The following is a 21,388-nucleotide window of genomic DNA, read 5'->3' on the forward strand; positions in this document are numbered from 1 at the left end:
TTTACATAGAAAAACAATGGAAAAGTAGCGCATTGGAATAGAAAAACGCGTTCTGTGTGAATGGCCCCTTTGCCGCCATCTAATGGCATAATAATGTAACTTCTGTTGCTGTTCACAGTCAGGGACTATTTTTTCCGGCAGAAGGAAGGCTTTTAGTGAAGGTTTACTTCATGAAAGTTGCGTTAATACATATTTTTGGCTTTAATATTTGTATTGTGTGGTAACCGTTTTATAAAAGCAATAAGGTACTCAAGGTTGGTGCTATATCGTGAATAAGTCACAGCTGAAGGGCGTTGCAACCCCTTCAGCCGTGACTTATTCACGATATGGCACCAGCCTTGAGTACCTTATTGCTTACGTAATATCATTGCATAATGTATTACATGCATTACATAATAAAACGTGTTTTTAAAACTTGTTTTTTTCCTTCATATCTAATGGAGAGCATATAACTGATTAATTAATGAAGCATACTGTAGATGAGGTGTTTATTTACAAAAAAAAAGCCTTTTTTAAAAGTCTTCTTATGTATTTCACAAAATTTGATATGATGCAAACAAGGTACACAAAAGCAAAATGATTCATCAAATGTGTTATTTGTTAATTAATTTATTTTACATTTATTTTACATCCAAAAAAACATAATAAATATGCACCAGACATATTTTTTTTTGTTGCATAAAGCAGTGACTCATTGTCTATTTCAAGGCATCTTTATCAGATTTGCTAAAAGAAAAAAAGTATTCTTTCCATCTGGTTATTGAATGCCTTTAGCATTTGGATCAATGTGTCCATTAGACTTCTTTCCTTATTTCTTCCAAAGCCAAAAGTTGGTCCTCAATGTTCTTCAGCTCCTGCTTCATAGCTGTGATCTGGTTATTTTAGAACACAATAAATGTATGCAAGCTCCTTCAGCTGTATATATTATCTATTGACAAGAATGTAGCTTTCTCATGGGATATACCGAATGAAGCATATGCAGTGCATGCATAAACATTTCAAAGCACATAAATACATGTGGATAAGCTCATATGGAACTTTAGTAACACAAAATGAATAATGTTTTCAGTGGAATTGCAAGAGTGTATGAAAACAGTGTGCAATGAGGCTTGCAGATAAGCCTCATGCATTTCAAGTAACATGGAAATTTGGTTTTCAAATTTCTTTTTTATGTATAGGTGGGTGAATCTCACAAAAAGAAGTCCATGTCATATTTAACCTCAATATCAAAACAAAAAAGTTACAATTGAAGTTACAACTGAAGCCTTTTTTCATTTATTTTTGCATTGTGAGATTTCTGTCATGACAATTAAATTGTTTGCATCACAATAATGATAAAATAATGTCACAACGCAAAAAAGAAAAGTTCCTACAATAGTCTTCATTGTGTAATATGATCTGTACAGATTTTATGAGGTAAAGCTTCCCATTATCCTCTGTACTCACCTTATTCTCCGTCTCTTGTCTGACTTTATCAGGTACTTTTTCTGTGTAGTTGGGCACGTAGGTCCGAGCGAGGGCTTGCTTAAGTTTGGAAGCCAGCTTTTCTTTGCGCTGAGAGAGAATAGCTCTCTGTTTGTCAGCATTAATACCATTCTAATTGTTGACACAGAGAGAGAATGAGACATCAGCAGTGTATATATATAGAGGCATCCTTACTTTAGAAAGGAAAATCTTACTCTGCATTACCTGGACACTCAGATGCAAGCGGATGGAATGATCCACCACCCCTACAGCACTGGTCTTAGGTGGAGGAGAGTCAGTGAAACCTCCCTCTGGACAGTGCAGATGAAATGCTGAGATTCGGCCCAGCGTGCAGATAGCAGATCTGAAGTGCAGAAGAGTCTCAGCCTGATCTGGTCCACACACTGCCCACACTAGAAGACACAATTTTTATACATCACATGATGAAAGATTTAATCTACTATATAGACACACTCACCGACCACTTTATTAGATACACTTGTTCAATTGCTTGTTAACGCGAATATCTAATCAGCCAATCACATGGCAGCAACTTAATGCATTTAGGCATGTAGGCAATCTTCTGAAGTTCAAACTGAGCATCAGAATGGGGAAGAAATGTGATTTAAGTGACTTAAGTGAACGTGGCATGGTTGTTGGTGCCAGACGGGCTGGTCTGAGAATTTCAGAAACTGCTGATCTACTGGGATTTTCAAACACAACCATCTCCGGGGTTTACAGAGAATGGTCTGAAAAAGAGAAAATATCCAGTGAGCGGCATTTCTGTGGGTAAAAATGCCTTGTTGATGCCAGAGGTCAGAGGAGAATGGCCAGACTGGTTCAAGCTAATAGAAAGGCAGCAGTAACTCAAATAAGCGCTCGTTACAACCGAGGTCTGCAGAAGAACATCTCTGAATGCACAACACGTTGAACCAGATTGGCTACAGCAGCAGAAAACCACACCGGGTGCCACTCCTCTCAGCTAAGAACAGGAAACTGAGGCTACAATTCACACAAGCTCAACACAATTGGACAATAGAAGATTGAAAAAACGTTGCCTGGTCTGACGAGTCTCGATTTCTGCTGCGACCTTCAGATGGCAGGGTCAGAATTTGGCATAAACAGCATGAAAGCATGGATCCACCCTGTCTTGTATCAACGTTTCAGGCTGCTGGTGGTGGTGTAATGCTGTGGGGGATATTTTCTTGGCACACTTTGGGCCCTTTAGTACCAATTGAGCATTGTTTAAACATCACCACCTACCTGAGTATTGTTGCACAGTGTGCCCATGGCTACTTCCAGCAGAATATTACACAATGTCACAGAGCTCAAACCATCTTAAACTGGTTTCTTGAACATGACATTGAGTTTACTATAAGTGATCCAAACAGTCACCAGATCACAGTGAGACCTGCCTTAGCAAACACAGCAACCAAAACCAAAACGTTAGTTTTAAGTCAGAAAAACTTAAGATTTTCTCACAGTCAGGTCTTTCCTTTGTCATCTGGCATTGGGCCCTCAGTAACCTCGCCACTCTGACAACTTCCTGTACCAAAGAGAAGTCTGCTTCCTCCTTAGGAAAATACCAGTGCTCCTGTGAAGGAGGAGATTGAAGAGTTGTTTTGTGACAAAAAGAGAACTGCATGTTATCAGGCAGGGAGCAGCTGTAGTGTTTGTGTTTCTGACTGGCTCACCAGCTGTGAGGTCTTTGGGTAGGGCTGCACACACAGGCTGGTAGAGGTCCTGTCAGAGTCACCGTAAGGCCGGAGTCTCTGCCACATCTCCTCTGTGAGAAACGGCATAAAGGGCGAGAGGAGAGCGAGAGAGATGGACACGCTGTGATACAACACAGACGTGGCCACCTGCCTTTCTCTAACTCTCTGTTCCTCACTATCAGAGCCTTCACATTTCAACACCGGCTTGATACTTTCCTGAAGGAGTCAGAGAGGAACAGAAAAAGCCAGTTAGGGAGGAAACTCATCAATCAATGACTGGAAGATCCATCACATCATGACAGCACTGCAGTGCAGATCATACTCACCAGGTAGACATCACACAGACTGTGGAGCCAGAAAGAGTGAAGTGCAGACGTGACCGTGTGGAGCTCGAAGCTCTCGAAACCACGCTCACACTGCTGAACTGTGCTGTACAGACGTGAACATATCCACCTGTCCATGCTGGATAAAGGATAGGTCTGAGAATCAAATTGAGAAAAACATTAAAATCAAAATTAGTCTGCGTGTTACCGATATTTAGAAAGCAATTTGATTAATGGCCAATATACAGATTCAGTCAAACATTTGACAGAAAAATAGCATTTGACTGAATTTACAGTACTGTTCAAAATTTTGGGGTTTGTAACATTTTTTTTCCTGTGTGATTTTAAATGGGACCTATAACGCCCCTTTTACAAGATGTAATATAAGTCCCCAGAATGTGTCTGTGAAGTTTCAGCTCAAAATGCCCCACAGATCATTATGGCTTGTCAAATTTGCCCCTATTTGGGTGTGAGCAAAAACACGCCGTTTATGTGTGTCCCTTTAAATGCAAATGAGCTGCCGCCCTTTCCAGAAAAGAGCTTTAACAGATCACGCTTCAGATGCATAACAACAACAAAGCTGGAGAATCTCACTCAGCCAAAATGACGATTGTCAGTAACTGTGTTCAGCCTTACATTGATCAAACCGGAGTCGGACACTGATGGAGAGACTCGGGAAGAAGTTACAACTTAAAGAATGCATCTGGACATTTCTGAATGGATAAATTTATGTAGTTGCTGTGGAGTTGATTCAGCTCATCGACTAGCATGTGCCGTCATGTTAATCTTTTGTGCAAATCCAGCATTGAATTGACCCTCGTTTGTGAAGCAGTCCGACATAAAATGACGGCATGACAACAACACTCTACTACAACAACTCTTCCTCTTCTCTAAAGCAGCCCAACATGGCCTAACCCCTTTTGTTGCGTGTTCCCGGGGGCAGGGTTTATGTAAATTTTAGGGTTTGTGATGTCACCAACCCGGGAAGAAGCTTGTTGTAGTTCCTACCAGCCGTTTGTTGTAGTCCTTAAAAAGCGATTTCTGTAAAAGAAAATCTCCCTTTGCATTAAAACTTTAAGCATCGTAACTTTGCAGATGTTGTTTATGCTCAAACAGCAACATTACACCCTAACTAAAGTTAAAAAAGTGAAATCATAATTAAGGACCCCTTTAATTTTCCAACCTTTTGTGGTTCCCTTTTTAACCCAGAGCTGTGTCACCAAAAATAACCCAAATTAGGATGTTTTTAACCCACCATTTTTTAGAGTGTATTATAAATTGAAAATTACAGAAATGAACTACATGTATTTTTTACAGTAAAATGGCTGTAAAGTAATTTCACATTATTACCATAGAATTACAGTATATTGCTGGCATCTCTGCTGCCAGTATTTTACTATAAAATAAAAAAATACTGGAAAATAGTGTATTTCGTTTTTACAGTAATACACCATTAAGCAATTTCACAGTATTAATAATATCCTTCACAAATCATTCTAATATGCTGATTTGGTGATCAAGAAAAATGTCTTATTATTTTCAATGTTGAAAACAGTTGAGCTGCTTAATATTTTTGTGGATACCATATTTGGTAATAGTTTTTGATTAATAGAAAGTTCAAAAGAACAGCATTTATTTGAAATAGAAATCTTTTGTAATATTATAAATGTCTTTAGAGTCACTTTTGATTAATTTAATGCATCCTAGCTGAATAAAAGTATTAATTCCTTAGAAAATAAAATCTTACTGACCCCAAACTTTTGAATGGTAGTGTATACATGCAAATAAGGCATTCACAAAATCAATCAATTAATTTTTACTTAATATTTTCTCAAAATTCCCCTAAAAATATCCGAAAGCAAAATGTGTATTATTACAGGCTGCCAGTAGATTTTTTAACTGCCACAAGCACACTGTGGAGGAAAACACAGTTATCAACTAATAATCTCAGTGAAGAACTGTGACTTCATCCTTCAAATTGATTTTCTGCCATTTGCTTCTACAAGTCATTTTGCACTGCCACTGTTCTTCTTCCTTTATGATTTAGTCTCATTAAACCAAATGAAAGCAGAAGAAAGAATGTGAAACAGCGTAGAACAAAATACAGCACAAGATAAAGCATTTTCTTCATTAGAACCTAGATGCAGAACGGAAGGAGGAAGATCATTAAATCATGCTGGCATCATGCAGATACGCTCTCAACCACCCAGTGAGCTGGATCCGTCTGAGATTTGACAGGTTGTTTTATTGATTTAATGAAGAGATATTTGCTGTCGTACCTCTGCTAACGATGTTGGTAAACTTGCATCATGCAACGTGGCGAGGGTGAAGCGCACCGCCTGCCACATCTTATTACAGAAATGTCTACAGCTCAGCACATGAGACACAGACAGGCTGATGTCCTCTCCTGAGACAGGATTTGAACAAAACGTCAGCAGAGGGAGTGAAGAACTCTGGGTATGCGTGATCGTAAGGTTTGATTACAAGACTGTAATGAGGGCAACTTACCCTGGGCTTTATAAGAGCAGAGTGCAAACCTCAAAGCGTCTGTCCCGCACTCTGGAATCCCTTTAGGGAAATCTTTTTTCTGTAGAAAGGACACAGGAAATGAGGTGAACCTACTCAGTTGGGAACGACTGGATCACTGGAATAGAGAGAGAGAGCCTTGTACTGACCTGTGCTTCCATGGCAACAACGCTTTCTCTCGGATCCAAATTTCCTTCTTTGACTTTCTCTTGAAGACTCTACAGAGATCAAACCAGAATGTGACTGACATGAAAAAATGAAGTCGTCATTACAAAGTGGTGATTAGAACATTAGCTGCTTCAAATATTAAGATTTCAGCTGAGCTTTCAAAATGAGTGGAGTCAGTTCTGCCCTGAGGCTTGGTTAAAGACATCTGACTGATAGCTGTTCACTGCCAGCTGTACAAAGTCTTGTTATATTCATTAATAAGTTTGAATTATTACTTTTATTAATATACTGAGGATTTAGTGTTTGTAGGAACTAAAAAGGGAAAGGAGAAAAAAAAAAAAATACAGGTGTAGAAAGGGCATTGAAATTTTTCAAACTAAGTGTAATGTTATGAAACTACACTAATGTATAAAAAAAGACATTTTTTCCCCAAATATATCCAAGTGTTATTTTAGTATTATTTATTTACTAGAAGCTAGTTTTGAATTAGCTTTTATTTTCATATTTTCAGTTTTCATTTTCAACTTAGTTTTAGTATTTTTATTATGTGTTTATATCATTTTTATTCATTTTCTAAATATTTCGACAAGTATGGCAACTTAAAATTATTATATTTTAGTTAGTAGTCAAGGCAACATTTCATATTTTCATTTGTTTTTAAGTTAATGCTTTTCATTTAATAATTCTATTTTGTTTTATTCCATATTTATATTGATTAAAGTTTTAGTTAACATTTACAACACTGGTCTCTTCACACAAAATATAAAGACAATTATTTATAAATTTCTCTGTAAAAAGAGATTACTCTGTTAAAATGGGAGTTTTGAGGCTTTTCGTCCATGTCTAAAATTCTGGCTAAGCCGATATTATAAGCCAATAGTTATTTTCATGCTATGGCCGATAACCAATAAATAGCTAATATTAAAATTCAATATTATTTTGTCAAAATATATTAAAAATAATATTTGAAAAAATAAAAGGCTAAAATTAATCATTTAAATGCTAGAAGTGAATTTAGGATTCATAACTTTATCATATTCAGTATGAAAATGCAAAGATTTAATAGTATTGATAAATGATTTGTGTTTCTAAAGATTAATTAAATGTATTCAATGATGGCAAATTACATGTATAAATGAAAATGAAAAAATGAGAATGCACAATTAAATATCCAGTATTTATAAACTAAAACAATGTTTAATATCGGTACATCTGTATTGTGCATCCCTACTATTAGTTTTGAGGCCATCCATGTGTTAGCATACTCCTACTGTAAAAGCTGAATAAATAAAATTTCAATATAATCATTTAACATTTGCCTTCCAGAGACATGGACCAAATATATTTATGACTCATCGCGCACAGGCATTTTTGTCCAATCAAAAGCTGAATGAAAGTCCCTCCTACTAAAACCACCTGTAATTGACTAGCAATAACAAGTAGCAAATTATGTAAGTATTAATGAGATACCATTATAGTTTTTATTAAAGGGTTAGTTCACCCAAAAATGAAAATACTGTCATTTATTACTCACCCTCATGCTGTTCCACACCCGTAAGACCTTCGTTAATCTTCGGAACACAAATTAAGATATTTTTGTTGAAATCCGATGGCTCAGTGAGGCCTCCATAGCCAGCAATGACATTTCCTCTCTCAAGATCCATAAAGGTACTAAAAACATATTTAAATCAGTTCATGTGAGTACAGTGGTTCAATATTAATATTATAAAGCGACGAGAATATTTTTGGTGCGCAAAAAAACAAAATAACGACTTATATAATGATGGCCAATTTTAAAACACTGCTTCAGGAAGCTTCGGAGCGTTATGAATCAGCGTGTCGAATCAGCGGTTCGGAGCGCCAAAGTCACGTGATTTCAGCAGTTTGGCGGTTTGAAATGCGATCCGAATCATGATTCGACACGCTGATTCATAACGCTCGTTATGAATCATACAAGTCGTTATTTTGTTTTTTTGGCGCACCAAAAATATTCTCGTCGCTTTATAATATTAATATTGAACCACTGTACTCACATGAACTGATTTAAATATGTTTTTAGTACATTAATGGAACTTGAGAGAGGAAATGTCATTGCTGGCTATGCAGGCCTCACTGAGCCATCGGATTTCAACAAAAATATCTTAATTTGTGTTCCGAAGATTAACGAAGGTCTTACAGGTGTGGAACGGCATGAGGGTGAGTAATTAATGACATTATTTTCATTTTTGGGTGAACTAACACTTTAATATTTTGAATCAGTTATTATTTTTATATTTTCCATTTTCAATTTAATTGATTGAAGTGGTTGACCAATCAGAACATACTGGTCTAGCCGCCCAATCAGAGCACACTGTGCTTTTCGAAGGAGGGGCTTCATAGAGACAGGAACTAAACAGAGCATTACTGATAGACTGGGATGAGAGGTGCTGCAACAATGTAAAATATGTGAAAAATGTTTTTTTGTTTTTGTTTTTTTACATTGAAAACCTATTCTAGTAGACCCTAAAAACAAAATCAAGACTTTGAAAAAGGGCATAATAGGTCCCCTTTAAAAATGAAGACAAGCTGTTCGATTTGCAACTCCCCTAATTTCCAGTTTCAAAGGTAAATACGTCAACACAACATCATTTATGTTTTGCACGTGGTTGGAATAGGCCTTAAGACTGAGAGTGAGTATGTGTGTATACCTCCAAAGAAATCCCTGAGATGACATCAAGAGGGTCAATGACATTTCCTAAAGATTTACTCATCTTCCGCCCATATTTATCTCTCACCAGAGAGTGAAAGAGCACCTGTTTGAAACAGTGATAGAGAAAGAGCAATAAAAGAGTCAGAGCTGCACAAAAACAGAGACATTTTGATGGCAATGTAGACGGTAACATTTCTCAGTGACATTTTGGATACTTTTGGTATATGACGCACATCACAATATAAAATTTTCAATTTCTGCCAACCTTACGATATGGCATTTAGAGTTATGAGCTCAGCAAAAAGCCATCAACAAAACCTGTTTAAAGGGCAGCTGGCCTGTCAGCTCTCTGCCCAGCATCACCATCCTGGCCACCCAGAAAAAGATGAGGTCACTTCCTGTTTCCAGAATGGAATTGGGGTAGAATTGTTTCAGGTCCTCTGTCTGAGGATAGAGAGTCAGATCAAAGCACGTTCATCTCCAAATATACAGACATTCTTTGTTTTTTGATGTTGGTGAAAGACAAATGGACTATAAAATAAACCTGCTGAGGCCAGCCGAGCATTGCGAATGGAAAGAGACCAGAAGAGAACCAAGTATCCAACACATCTGGGTCTGAAACAAACAGACACATGGTTGATTTGTGTGCAAGTGATCAGTTTTAAAGGAACACTCCACTTTTTTTGAAAATAGGCTCATTTTCCAACTCCCCTAGAGTTAAACAGTTGAGTTTTACCGTTTTCGAATCCATTCAGCCGATCTCCGGGTCTTGGCGGTACCACTTTTAGCATAGCTTAGCATAGTTCATTGAATCTGATTAGACCGTTAGCATCTCGTTAAAAAATGACCAAAGAGTTTCAATATTTTTCCTATTTAAAACTTGACTCTTCTGTAGTTACATTGTGTACTAAGACCGACGGAAAATGAAAAGTTGCGATTTTCTAGGCCGAGATGGCTAGGAACTATACTCTCATTCCGGCGTAATAATCAAGGAACTTTGCTGCCGTACCATGGCTGCAGCAGGCGCAATGATAACTCAATGAGCCTATTTTCAAAAAAAGTGGAGTGTTCCTTTAAGATCAGCCTCACAAAGCAGATAATTCTGACTCTAAAAAGTCACGTTTGCAGTTATTGTAAAATAGCTGAAATTCACACGCCTGTGGCTGCACATTAATGCTGTAATAATGCAGCGAGCTGCTGAGTTGTTTGGTAATCGTGAACATCATACAGTTTAATGTATGATTATTATTAATAATAAATTGTTAACAGGGTCTGTCAAGTCAAAATGACAAAACAAAATATCATAAGAGTAGCCCAAATTAATATATTTCAAGTCTTCTGATGCCATATGACAGATTTGTGTGATGAACAGTTTAATTTGTTCACTGAAAACTCTCAAATTTCATTCATGTGTTTCAAAGAACATATTCAAATTAGGGGCATCACGCTGTACACAATAACCACATTACTGAGCACAAACCTAGTGTGACACGTTATGGCGTGCCATACTTTAATGTGTGAATGTTAATGAGATTTGAAAGCTTGTGGCTGAATATAAAAAATATCAGTGAATTATTTAACTTTCAGTAAATAATTTACATTTGTTTTTGTTCCCCCCACACAATGCTGTCAGAGGACTATATAAAGCATGAGTCATACTGTATGAACAACTTTTATGGTACTTATTGTCACTTTTGGAGCTTGACAGTCCTTGGTCACCATTCACCTTCATTTTATGGAAAAGAGCAGCTTGGACATTCTGCTAAATCTCTTTTTTTGAGCTCCACGGAAGAACAAAAATCATACATGTTTGGAAAAACAACAACTCATAAATGAGTTGTCATTCAAGGGTTATCATTTTAACTAACACTTTATGATTCCTATATTATGCATAATACAGAATTAATCACCAATATCTGTTCTTCAATATACCTTCTATATCAATATATCAAAATCAGCAAATCAGAATGATTTCTGAAGGATCATGTAACACTGAAGACTGTAGTAATGTTGCTGAAAATTCAGCTTTTCCTTCACAGGAATAAATAATAAAATAGAAAACAGTTATTTTAAATTATAATAATAATTCAAAATATTATTGTTTTTACAGTTTTTTGATCAAATAAATGCAGCCTTGGTGAGCATTCTTACAAAATTCTTACAAAAACATTACAAAATCTTAAAAGACCCCATTCTTTTGAATAGTAGTATAGATTATGAGTAGTAATCATTAAAGCAGAAGTGTGATTCATGTCAACTCTTTGATAGTCACCCTGTGTGAGTGTGACGGCATCAGGATTCACTTCAAACTTCACAGCCGCACGTTGTCGAGCTTCTGCAACACTCCTGCCCCAGACCCACTGTTCCTGCTCGAGACACAGTCAACAACCGTAAAAGCTTTCATCAAAACCTCACGCAATACGATCAGGCCTCAGTTTATAGACACATTATGGTGTAGCAAGTATGTTAAATGTCATCTTTGGGCTATAGATTTTATGATAGCCCCCCACCTCTTCTGTGTCCTTTGAGTTTTGCAGTGTCACTCGATAGGCTGGAATCTGATGACCCCACCAAAGCTGTCTGGAAATACACCAATCACTGCAAGATGGAGATATACATGACACAAAATCATATTCAAACATATTTACAGAAAAGTGTAACTGGTCAGACAAACAGATGGACATGGACATGACCCTAAACCAGCCTAATTATACAGAGCCTCCTTAAGACTCACTGACTAGTCAAACAGACATTCAGACAACTCACAAAATAGTAAATTTTGAAAAAAAACTTTGCATATGTAAGAAAATGTGTAAATAATAAGGCTAACCTGATGTTGGACAGCCAGCTCTTCCACATTTTTGAATAAAAGGGAGGAATTATCTGCAGATCCCCATCTTCCACTGCCTAAAAAGAGTATTTGCATGGGATGTCTATGTGTAAGTTAACAAAATCATCAAAAAGAATAATCGAATTTTAATGGCAAATTAAAAAAAATCATTGACCAGTAACAGGAATATGTTTTCCAGTAACGCTCTTGATGAGCCACGCATTTGCTGTTGCTCGAGGGAATATTGACTGGGACAGTAATTAAACCACAAGCATGTCAATTCAACAAGGCCATGTAAACATAACTGGGATTATGAAATCTTAACTGTAAATGTGCATGACTGTTTGATTAGTTTGGTGCTGGTAATATTTTCAATGCTTATACAAGAAGTATCTTATGCTCACCAAGGCTGAATTTATTTGATCAAAAATACAGTCAAAACAGTAATATTATGAAATACTATTACAATTTAAAATATTATTTAGTACTTTAAAATATTTAAAAATCTAATTTATTCCTGTGATGGCAAAGCAGATTTGCTTCTCAAGAAACATTCTTATTATTATCAATGTTGAAAACAGTTATGCTGCGTAATGTTTTAGTGGAAACCAAAAATATGATTGAATATAATTATGAGCCTTATTATAATTATGTGTAAGACAGAGCTGAAAAACTGTATCCGTCCCACATACTGTGTGGTTTAGCAAATCAGCACAATTTATATCTGATGCAACCACACATTTGAAACACACTCACTCACTTGAACTGCTTTTTTGCCCATTTCCTGACAGCGTACAAACCACTGTTTCTTCAGCAGAGGTTCAATGACATCTCCAGAACGGCTATGTGGGAGGAATAAAATCAAGATAGGACACAAGGTCAAGCACTACTGGTATTTTTTAGTCAAAAAAAAACAAACAAACAAAAAAAACAAACAAACAAAAATATTTTAAAGGAATGGTCTGCCTAAGTACACAAAAATGTGGCGGAATATAACCAGATGATAATTCAGCAGCCTGTAATTCTTACAGAAATGAGAGGATTGGGAAGGGTTTACTGGTTTGGGGTATAGTTTATAGTGGTTTACCTGCAGATTGGTAATGACATGGGATGATCCTTCTTTCCTCTGAACAGCTTCCTCTCCATCAGTGCAGTAATTACTTGTTCCCTGGCATCAAAGCGTTTAACACCCTGAGAGATAGAAACATACTTTCATGTAAATGCTTTTCTTACTTAGTATTTTTGTCTTGCTTCCAGTCCAAATATCTAAAAAATTATCTTAAGTTTTTGTTATCTGCCAGTGGGGTAAGGAAAATAATCTTAATCAAAAAAGAATATATATTATATTAAATGATTACTACAATTATATTATATTATATTATATTATATTATATTATATTATATTATTATATTGGGTCACGGGAAATATATAATATAATATAATATAATACATCTATGTGTTAATTTCTTCACTTCTTGCAGTATTTTAACCCACAGAGAACGAAGCATTGACATTAATAATGTATTTGTGACCCTGGACCACAAAATCATTCATAAGTCGCACGGGTATATTGTAGCAATAGCCAACAATACATTGTATGGGTAAAAATTATCGATTTTTCTTTTATGCCAAAAATCAGATCATGTTCCATGAAGATATTTTATAAATTTCCTACCGTAAATATATCAAAAATGTATTTTTGTGAGTGGATATGCATTGCTAAGGTCTTCATTTGGACAACTTTAAAGGTGATTTTCTCAATATTTAGATTTTTTTTGCACCCTCAGATTCCAGATTTTCAAATAGTTTTATCTCAGCCAAATATTGCCCTATCCTAACAAACCATACATCAATGGAAATCTTATTTATTCAGCTTTCAGATGTTGTATAAATCTCAATTTTAAAAAAATTACCTTTATGACTGGTTTTGTGGCCCAGGGTCACATTTTCTTTTTCTCAATTTGAAATTGTTTTCAGGAAGCTGCAGTTATCATATAATCATTTTTAAGCATATTTAGGCTTTTGGGTCGAATTTTGTAACACGCTGGGATTTCAGGTTTGCACAATTAGACCATTAAATATGCTTTCTAGACCAGACTTCCCACCAAGCTAGAAGGCTAAACTGTGGATATGTTGATCTCAAAGCCCTTTCAACCTCGCTATAGTTTCATGATCTTGAAATATTCCTACAGCCCGCTGACCTCCTGTAATACAATATGATAATGCATATTTAGAGGCCTACAGTACAGATGCTTTGACCTTTATAAAAGTCTTTCCAGTGAACAAATCTTCAATATGCTCAAAGTTTCACGATCCTGAGATATTCCTACACCCTTACTGACCCCTTTGATATATACTGAAGATGCATATTTAGATGCCTGTAGTTGCTAGTTTGACCTTTAAAAAAAAGTTATGAGAAATGTTTCTCTCAGAGGCCTTTCACACTCAAATCTGGAGTTTTCAGGTTTCATTGTGTGAACTACAGTGATAACTATAACCATAAAGTTTTAATAATCGTTCTTATTCTATGAGAATATGGACGTGCACAGCACAACTATAACAATAGCGACACAGAGGAACAACATATTTGGAATCACTTTCAGAACGTGTTTTTATTTCTCTTTTCTTTTTTCTTTTTCTTTTTTTTTACAGCTGATGAATGATGAAAACATTGACATCCAGTCAGAATCCATTCAAATTTAAAGCACACAAGCAGACGACAAAACTACAGTGTGCACTTACTGTTGGTGTGCATGCTAATATAGTTATTGTTACATTTATAGTTAGCATAGTTATTTACTAACCCATTTCACACCAAGTTATGCATTAAGTACTGTTTTTCCCTTACAATTAGAAAAAAATGTCTCTTAAGTTGGCGTTTTAGGGGATATAATAATTTGGTAACACTTTACAATAAGGTAACGTTAACATTAGTAACATGAACTAACAATGAAAAATACTTCTAAAGAATTTGTTATTTTAATTAATGTTAATATCAACATTTACTAATACATTATTAAAATCAAAAGTTGTATCTGTTAATATTACATAATGGACCTGAGATGGCATGAACTAATAATGAATGGTTTTATTTTTATTAACTAATGTTAACAAAATGAATAAATAGTGTAACAAATGTATTGCTGATTGTTAGTTATTGTTAGTCAATGCATTAAATAATGGGACCTTTTGTAAAGTGTTAGGAATAATTTCTTTAAATCACCAAATATGAAATAAGAAACTATTATTATTATTATTATTATAAGTCAAATACTACAAGTACTATAAGTACAAATAGGTAAATTGTAAAATGATCTCTGTACCTCTAGCCATTGGCCACAGACTGAGGTCATGGTCCCATCTCCTCCAATCACAGTGAGGCGTGGGAGTGAAAGTCTCTGAGAGAGTAGGAAGTCAGAGTGATCATGAGCTGGTGTCAATTTAACAGCACCTATGAACATAAAATTGAAAGACTGGAGCTGAGACTGAAGGTGTGGTCACAATAGTGAAATTACATCAGATTATCAGGTAAAAAAGGTCCACTGTCCATTGGCAATAGTGTAGCAACTTGTCAAGCACCGCTCACACAGAAGCCACTTTTAGTCCAAGCAGCTTTCTGTTGGTCAATGTTTCACCCTCACAAGAAATTCGAAGAGGGTCAAATCAAATACAAAGAAAGTCACATTCCAATTAAAAAGACTGGATATTGCCGACAAAAATTCACTGAACGGTGGTAACAGTGATTGCACCTTAAAGGGTTAGTTCACCCAAAAATGAAAATAATGTCATTTATTACTCACCCTCATGCCGTTCCACACACCGTAAGACCTTCGTTCATCTTCGGAACGCAAATTAAGATATTTTTGTTGAAATCCGATGACTCAGTGAGGCCTGCATAGCCAGCAATGACATTTCCTCTCTCAAGATCCATTAATGTACTAAAAACATATTTAAATCAGTTCATGCGAGTACAGTGGTTCAGTATTAATATTATAAAGCGCTGAGAATATTTTTGGTGTGCCAAACAAACAAAATAACGACTTATATAGTGATGGCCGATTTCAAAACACTGCTTCATGAAGCTTCGGAGCGTTATGAATCTTTTGTGTCGAATCATTATTCGGATCGCGTGTCAAACCACCAAACTGCTGAAATCACGTGACTTTGGCGCTCCAAACCCGCTGATTCGACACAAAAGATTCATAACGCTCCGAAGCTTAATGAAGCAGTGTTTTGAAATCGGTCATCACTATATAAGTCGTTATTTTGTTTTTTTGGCACACCAAAAATATTCTCGTCGCTTTATAATATTAATATTGAACCACTGTACTCACATGAACTGATTTAAATATGTTTTTAGTACATTAATGGATCTTGAGAGAGGAAATGTCATTGCTGGCTATGCAGGCCTCACTGAGCCATCGGATTTTAACAAAAATATCTTAATTTGTGTTCCGAAGATGAACGAAGGTCTTACGGGTGTGCCTGAGAGTGAGTAATAAATGACATTATTTTCATTTTTGGGTGAACTAACCCTTTAAGGCTGTATTCTCAACTGATTTTTTTGCAATTTGAACAGTCAAGGTAAAAATTGTCCAAATTTTACATCAATATTCTCAATATACATCAATACTCAATGTTTCTCTCTTTTGGAAAGTTGTAGAAACACCATCACAGATTTTATATTTATAGTTTTATATTTGCTGTCGTCTCCCGTTCACCAGTATGGAAGTTTACCCAACTATGACAACTTCCTCTTCTGAGAACTCCGGAAATGTGAAAAGGGTCCATTTAACGATAAAAGATCCAGTTATCAACAAATAAAATTAAGCACTTATCTCTAAAAATATCATGCATAAATGAATGAAATACCTGTGCCAAATGTCATATCCACCATAGAGTCAGTGACAATAGGCAATAACCGCTCTGTAAATGGATGCCTGCAGTGTTTGCCATGAAGATCCTGAAGAGAAAAGAATGAATATGTTGGGCTAAAGCTCTGGTTGTAAACTGAAATTATTCAATATTCTAGGTCACAATAGCCCAGAAAATGAGCACAGTTGGCATACTGCATACAAATTTATCAAATGTGGTATGAGTAGTACAATAATATCCCGTTCGAACACAAGTACAGTCAAGACACTGTAAGTTGACAACAAAATCCATATGAAAGCCAATATAACTTTACTTTATATCGAGGATCATCAGGATGAACAGCAATGGCCACGTCTCCCAGCATTGTCTCTGGGCGAGTGGTTGAAACGGCAACCTCTCCTTCTAAAAAAAATAAATAAATAAATAAATAAACAAACACATCTTGGTTAGAACCAATGGGGTAAAACAACATCTCAAGAAATCGAGCAAACTAAAAAAAAAAAAAAAAATCAACTTACCCTGTCCCTCCAAAGGATATGCAAATGTAACCATGATCCCAAACTCTACTTTCTGCTGATAACCGGGAACAGACAGAAGAGTCCTGCCAGACAGCTCGTTTGAGTCCACCTTAACACATCAAATCATGCCTTAGTCTACAAGAAATGTGTGGGACTGCTAGTGCTGTTAGACATTTTTTGTCCCAGTGATTCACCTCTATATCTGAGATGGCTGACTCTAACGCACAGCTCCAGTTGACCAGACCTTCAGAGCGATAGATGAGCCCAGAGTCACACAACCTGACAAAGGCTTCAGTCACAGCACTGCTGAAACCCTACAGAGAAAAAATTTAATGTTTAATATGTTTAATACAATTTTGTAGACAAAAAGTATGCCAAAGTGTTTTTTTGTTTGTATTTTTTCACAAGAGAATGGAAGGCCATGTTGAGTGAACTGTATTGTGGGATACATTAACCAGCGTTGTGTATGCTTCTGTTGTTTAAGGAATACAGTACCACGGTAGTATGCTATTCCAAACAAAGCCAATGTGTGAACAACTGAGAAAATCCTTTTTATTACCGGGTCCATTGTAAAACATGCTCTGCTCCAGTCAAGAGATGCACCTAGTTTTCTCAGCTGATGATAAATCTCATCTCCCTTTCTGGAGAAAAAAAAAAAAACACATTTAAAATGACATAAAGCCAAACATTTAGGTTGAATTAAAAAAGACATCCCTAAACAGTTACTGTATGGAAATGGATAATGTAATTGATATACAGGCCCTGAACCACTGAAAGGCTCTGATATATATGGAATCAGATATAAATAAATAAGGTAATTGCAACGTTTTATCTCACAATTCTGACTTTTCTCACAATTGTGAGTTTATATCTCACAATTCAGATTTTATTTCTAGCAATTGCGAGATATAAACTCACAATTCTGACCTTTTTTCTCAGAATTGTGAGATATAAACTTGAAATTCTGAGAAATAGTATTTTCCTCGCAATTCAGACTTTCAGACACTCAATTTATTGAGTTAATTTCTCACAATTGTGAGATATAAACTTGCAACTGCGAATTATATAGTCCTAATTTGCAGGAATCTTTTTTTTTTTTTTTTTACTTTATTTCTCGCAGTCTCGCAAACTGTGAGATATAAACTTGAAATTGCGAATTATAAAGTACTAATTTGCGGGAATAACTTCTTCTTTTTTTTTTTATTTCTCACAATCTCGCAAACCGTGAGATATAAACTTGCAATTCTGACTTTTTCCCCCACAATTGTCAGATATAAACTTGCAATTGTGAATTAAGTCTTAATTTGCCAGACTCTTTTTTTTTTTTAACTTTATTTCTTGCAGTCTCGCAAACTGTAAAGATATAAACTTGCAAATCTAACTTTTTTTTATAACTTCTAACTTTTTTTTCTCATAATTGTGAGATATAAACTTGCAATTGCGAATTATAAAGTACTAATTTGCGGGAATAACTTTTTTTTTTTTCTCACAATCTCGCAAACCGTGAGATATAAACTTGCAATTCTGACTTTTTTTCCCCACAATTGTCAGATATAAACTTACAATTCTGACTTCTTTTTCCTCAGATTTGTGAGATATATACTCGCAAGTCTAAATTGTTAGATATAAACTCGCAACTGCGAGAGAGAAAAAAAATCAGAATTGTGAGATCAAAAGTCGCAATTATGTTTTATTTTTTATTCTTTGGCAGAAACAAGCTTCTATATATATATATATATATATTATATATATTTATATATAATATATATATATATATATATATATATAGAAAATAAGGACAGCAAAAAAGGAGAGACACAGACTCACTCATTTTTCCATCTCCAGACCTGTTTGAGGAACTCCTCTCTGCTGTACTCCTGTCTGCACTTCCCCTGTTCCCTCAACAGCTTCCTTTCCACCACAGACTAACACACACAGGCACATCAGAGAGTATTCTAAACAGCTAATATACATACAATGCCACCTCAGCATCCTCTTTTACTATTTAACAGATGTAGAGATGGGACACCTGTGTTGCAATCCCAGCATGGTCACAGCCTGGAACCCACAGCACCTTGTAGCCCTGCATCCGTCGCCTGAATGGTCAAAAATTGAAAAAAACAACAATATTTTTTCAAAATATTATAATATCCAACATAATATTGGACTCTGACAAAATCTATAAACATAACATGCATCAACAGTATATATATATATATATATATATATACACACACAATATATGTATTGTTGATGCATGTTATGTTAGTAATAATAAAAGAGTTTCTTAAAATGGTACCAGCGAGCCAAAGCATCTTCTATAGCCACTGTCAGTGCATGTCCGAGATGTAAAGTGCCGGTCACATTTGGCGGTGGAATACATAACGAGAAATATTTATCAACAGAATGGGGCTGTTTACTCTGAAGAATAAGGAAAAAAAACTTGATTAAAAACATTCTAATGTGTACAAATACCATAAAGAGGCAATAAACACGAGAAGTGCTAGTACAGTTTTAGACATATTGTTTAGTTTAGACTTGTAATTATCTTATCAGATTAACAGATTATTGAAGAAGATAGAAATGTATATAGAAATGTAACTGCTCCCTTACATGCTGCTCAGGACTGAAGAATCCCTGTTTCTCCCACCATTGATACCAGCCAAACTCCACATATTCTGGGCTGTAGGATTGTGGGAAGGGCAGAGTGGTGTCTAAAAGAGAGGATGTTCGGAAGACATGGGAATTACAGAGATAGGGATGATAGCAATAAGCATCTATAATAACTGCATTAGTGAAAAATAAAAACATCCAGAGCTGCAATGGACAGTAACACAAGACATAATAGGAAGAAGAAGAGGAAAAATATTCTTTTACCTTTCTTCTCTCCAGGTAAGAGTGCAGCATTGTAGGTTATTTTCTCTTTATCTGACCAGCTCAGTCCAACATCATTCACATCCTATAAGGGTTAAAGGGTTATAAGGCTTGAAAGGTTTTAGACCAAATGAAATGTGCACTATTTTGATTATGTATAACCCACACTGCTGAGTATGGCCTTCTCCCGTGCTCGTCTGCGTTTGGCTTTCTCAGCTTGTGTCCTGGGATGATGTGAAGGCTGTGTGTTAGATGGGGTTTGAGAGCAGAGTCTGCATCCCCATGTGCTCAAGGCCCTCTGTAGATCTCTGCTCCAGATTCTGGGTGACACCACATGCACACACTTCCACATGTCCTGAAATCTGGAGCGCTTAAGCATGAAACTAATGTAGAAAGACAAACGAAATTTGTCTTGTAAACAAAATGTGACAAAAATAGGCTAAAGAATTGTAAACAATGATTTAATTTGTGAATCACATTTAAAAATTTGAGTAATAAAACAAAATAAAATTCTTAAACATTTTTTTGACATGACACCATGGTATTTTTTGTCATGTATTTTGGAGTCAGTGTTGTTATTGTTAACTACAGCTATATTAAAATCATTTTTGGTAACTGCAATAAAGCTGAAATGAAATAAAATATAAATATTAGATGAAAAACTCAAAATTAAAAATATACAGTAAATAAATGGCAACTACGTTTAAGAACTAAAAATACAAATATTTAAATAATATAAATAATTTGATTTATATGGAAATATAAAAAAAATAATTTAGGTAATTGCAATAAGCTGAATCAAAATAAAACATATTAGAAAAAAATGAGAAGTATTGCCTATATATATATATATATATATATATATATATATATATATATATATATATATATATATATGTAAAATAAAAAATACAATAATAGTATAAAAATATAACAAAAAATAACACTGCTTGGAGTACCAGTGTAAATGAAATGGAATATGAATACAGTAAGCATTCAGTACAATGGCATAACAACAACAACAAAAAAATACATAAAATGTGAAACAAACAATGAAGGTTCGTGTTTATGAAAATATTATGAATAAATGCGTTCTGCAACTTAAGAACCAGAATCAGAGAAAAGCTGCATATTGAAAATGACAGATAAAAGGAACGTACCTTCACTCGATGTGAGCAGTCACTGGGCGCAGACATATTGCGGATACGGCATTGATTTTTCCGGCTGATATATTTAGGTCTAAAATTCTGTATGACTTAAAATGTTTTGATTAAAAACACAGATGAATGACAAATCAAAAAAAGCTGCAAACAATGAAAGTTAAATTACAATGGATTATATTTCCTTCTCGATATACAAGTTCTTGTAGCGTCCGCTGTTTCCTGTCGGATAGTTTTTAGAGGAA

At 35.3% G+C, this 21,388-nt stretch overlaps 1 protein-coding gene across 2 annotated transcripts; it reads right to left on the bottom strand.

Moving 5' to 3' along the window:
• Window positions 1-589: 589 nt before the first annotated feature.
• Window positions 590-21,383, bottom strand: vars2 (valyl-tRNA synthetase 2, mitochondrial). Of its 2 annotated transcripts, none has more exons than XM_051871683.1 (30): window positions 21,144-21,383; window positions 20,150-20,366; window positions 19,987-20,068; window positions 19,723-19,823; window positions 19,409-19,530; window positions 19,139-19,205; window positions 18,937-19,034; window positions 17,669-17,750; window positions 17,304-17,423; window positions 17,110-17,218; window positions 16,905-16,993; window positions 16,589-16,679; window positions 15,040-15,167; window positions 12,803-12,906; window positions 12,476-12,557; window positions 11,716-11,792; window positions 11,396-11,483; window positions 11,158-11,254; window positions 9,430-9,500; window positions 9,204-9,329; window positions 8,884-8,988; window positions 6,178-6,246; window positions 6,011-6,089; window positions 5,782-5,909; window positions 3,506-3,658; window positions 3,159-3,395; window positions 2,947-3,058; window positions 1,690-1,877; window positions 1,447-1,596; window positions 590-872 (listed from the first exon to the last, which is right to left on the bottom strand). In XM_051871683.1, the coding sequence occupies exons 2-30, from the start codon at window positions 20,360-20,362 to the stop codon at window positions 795-797; spliced, it is 3,246 nt and encodes a 1,081-aa protein (XP_051727643.1). In that variant the 5' UTR covers window positions 20,363-20,366; window positions 21,144-21,383; the 3' UTR covers window positions 590-794. The 2 variants fall into 2 exon arrangements, with proteins under 2 accessions (XP_051727643.1, XP_051727644.1); XM_051871684.1 differs by having other exon boundaries at window positions 11,158-11,251; window positions 21,144-21,382.
• Between the last annotated feature and the right edge of the window lie 5 nt (window positions 21,384-21,388).

This window comes from Ctenopharyngodon idella, chromosome 19 (assembly GCF_019924925.1).
Source record: "Ctenopharyngodon idella isolate HZGC_01 chromosome 19, HZGC01, whole genome shotgun sequence".
Classification (NCBI taxonomy): domain Eukaryota; kingdom Metazoa; phylum Chordata; class Actinopteri; order Cypriniformes; family Xenocyprididae; genus Ctenopharyngodon; species Ctenopharyngodon idella.

Coding starts and splice junctions, on each gene's coding strand:
- vars2 (XM_051871683.1), bottom strand. CDS start 20,362: ATGCTTAAGCGCTCCAGATTTCAGGACATGTGGAAGTGTGTGCATGTG. Junction 5,910..6,010: donor CTGCTCTTATAAAGCCCAGG/GTAAGTTGCCCT, acceptor ATCCTGTCTCAG/GAGAGGACATCAGCCTGTCT. Junction 1,597..1,689: donor GCTTGCATCTGAGTGTCCAG/GTAATGCAGAGT, acceptor GTCAACAATTAG/AATGGTATTAATGCTGACAA.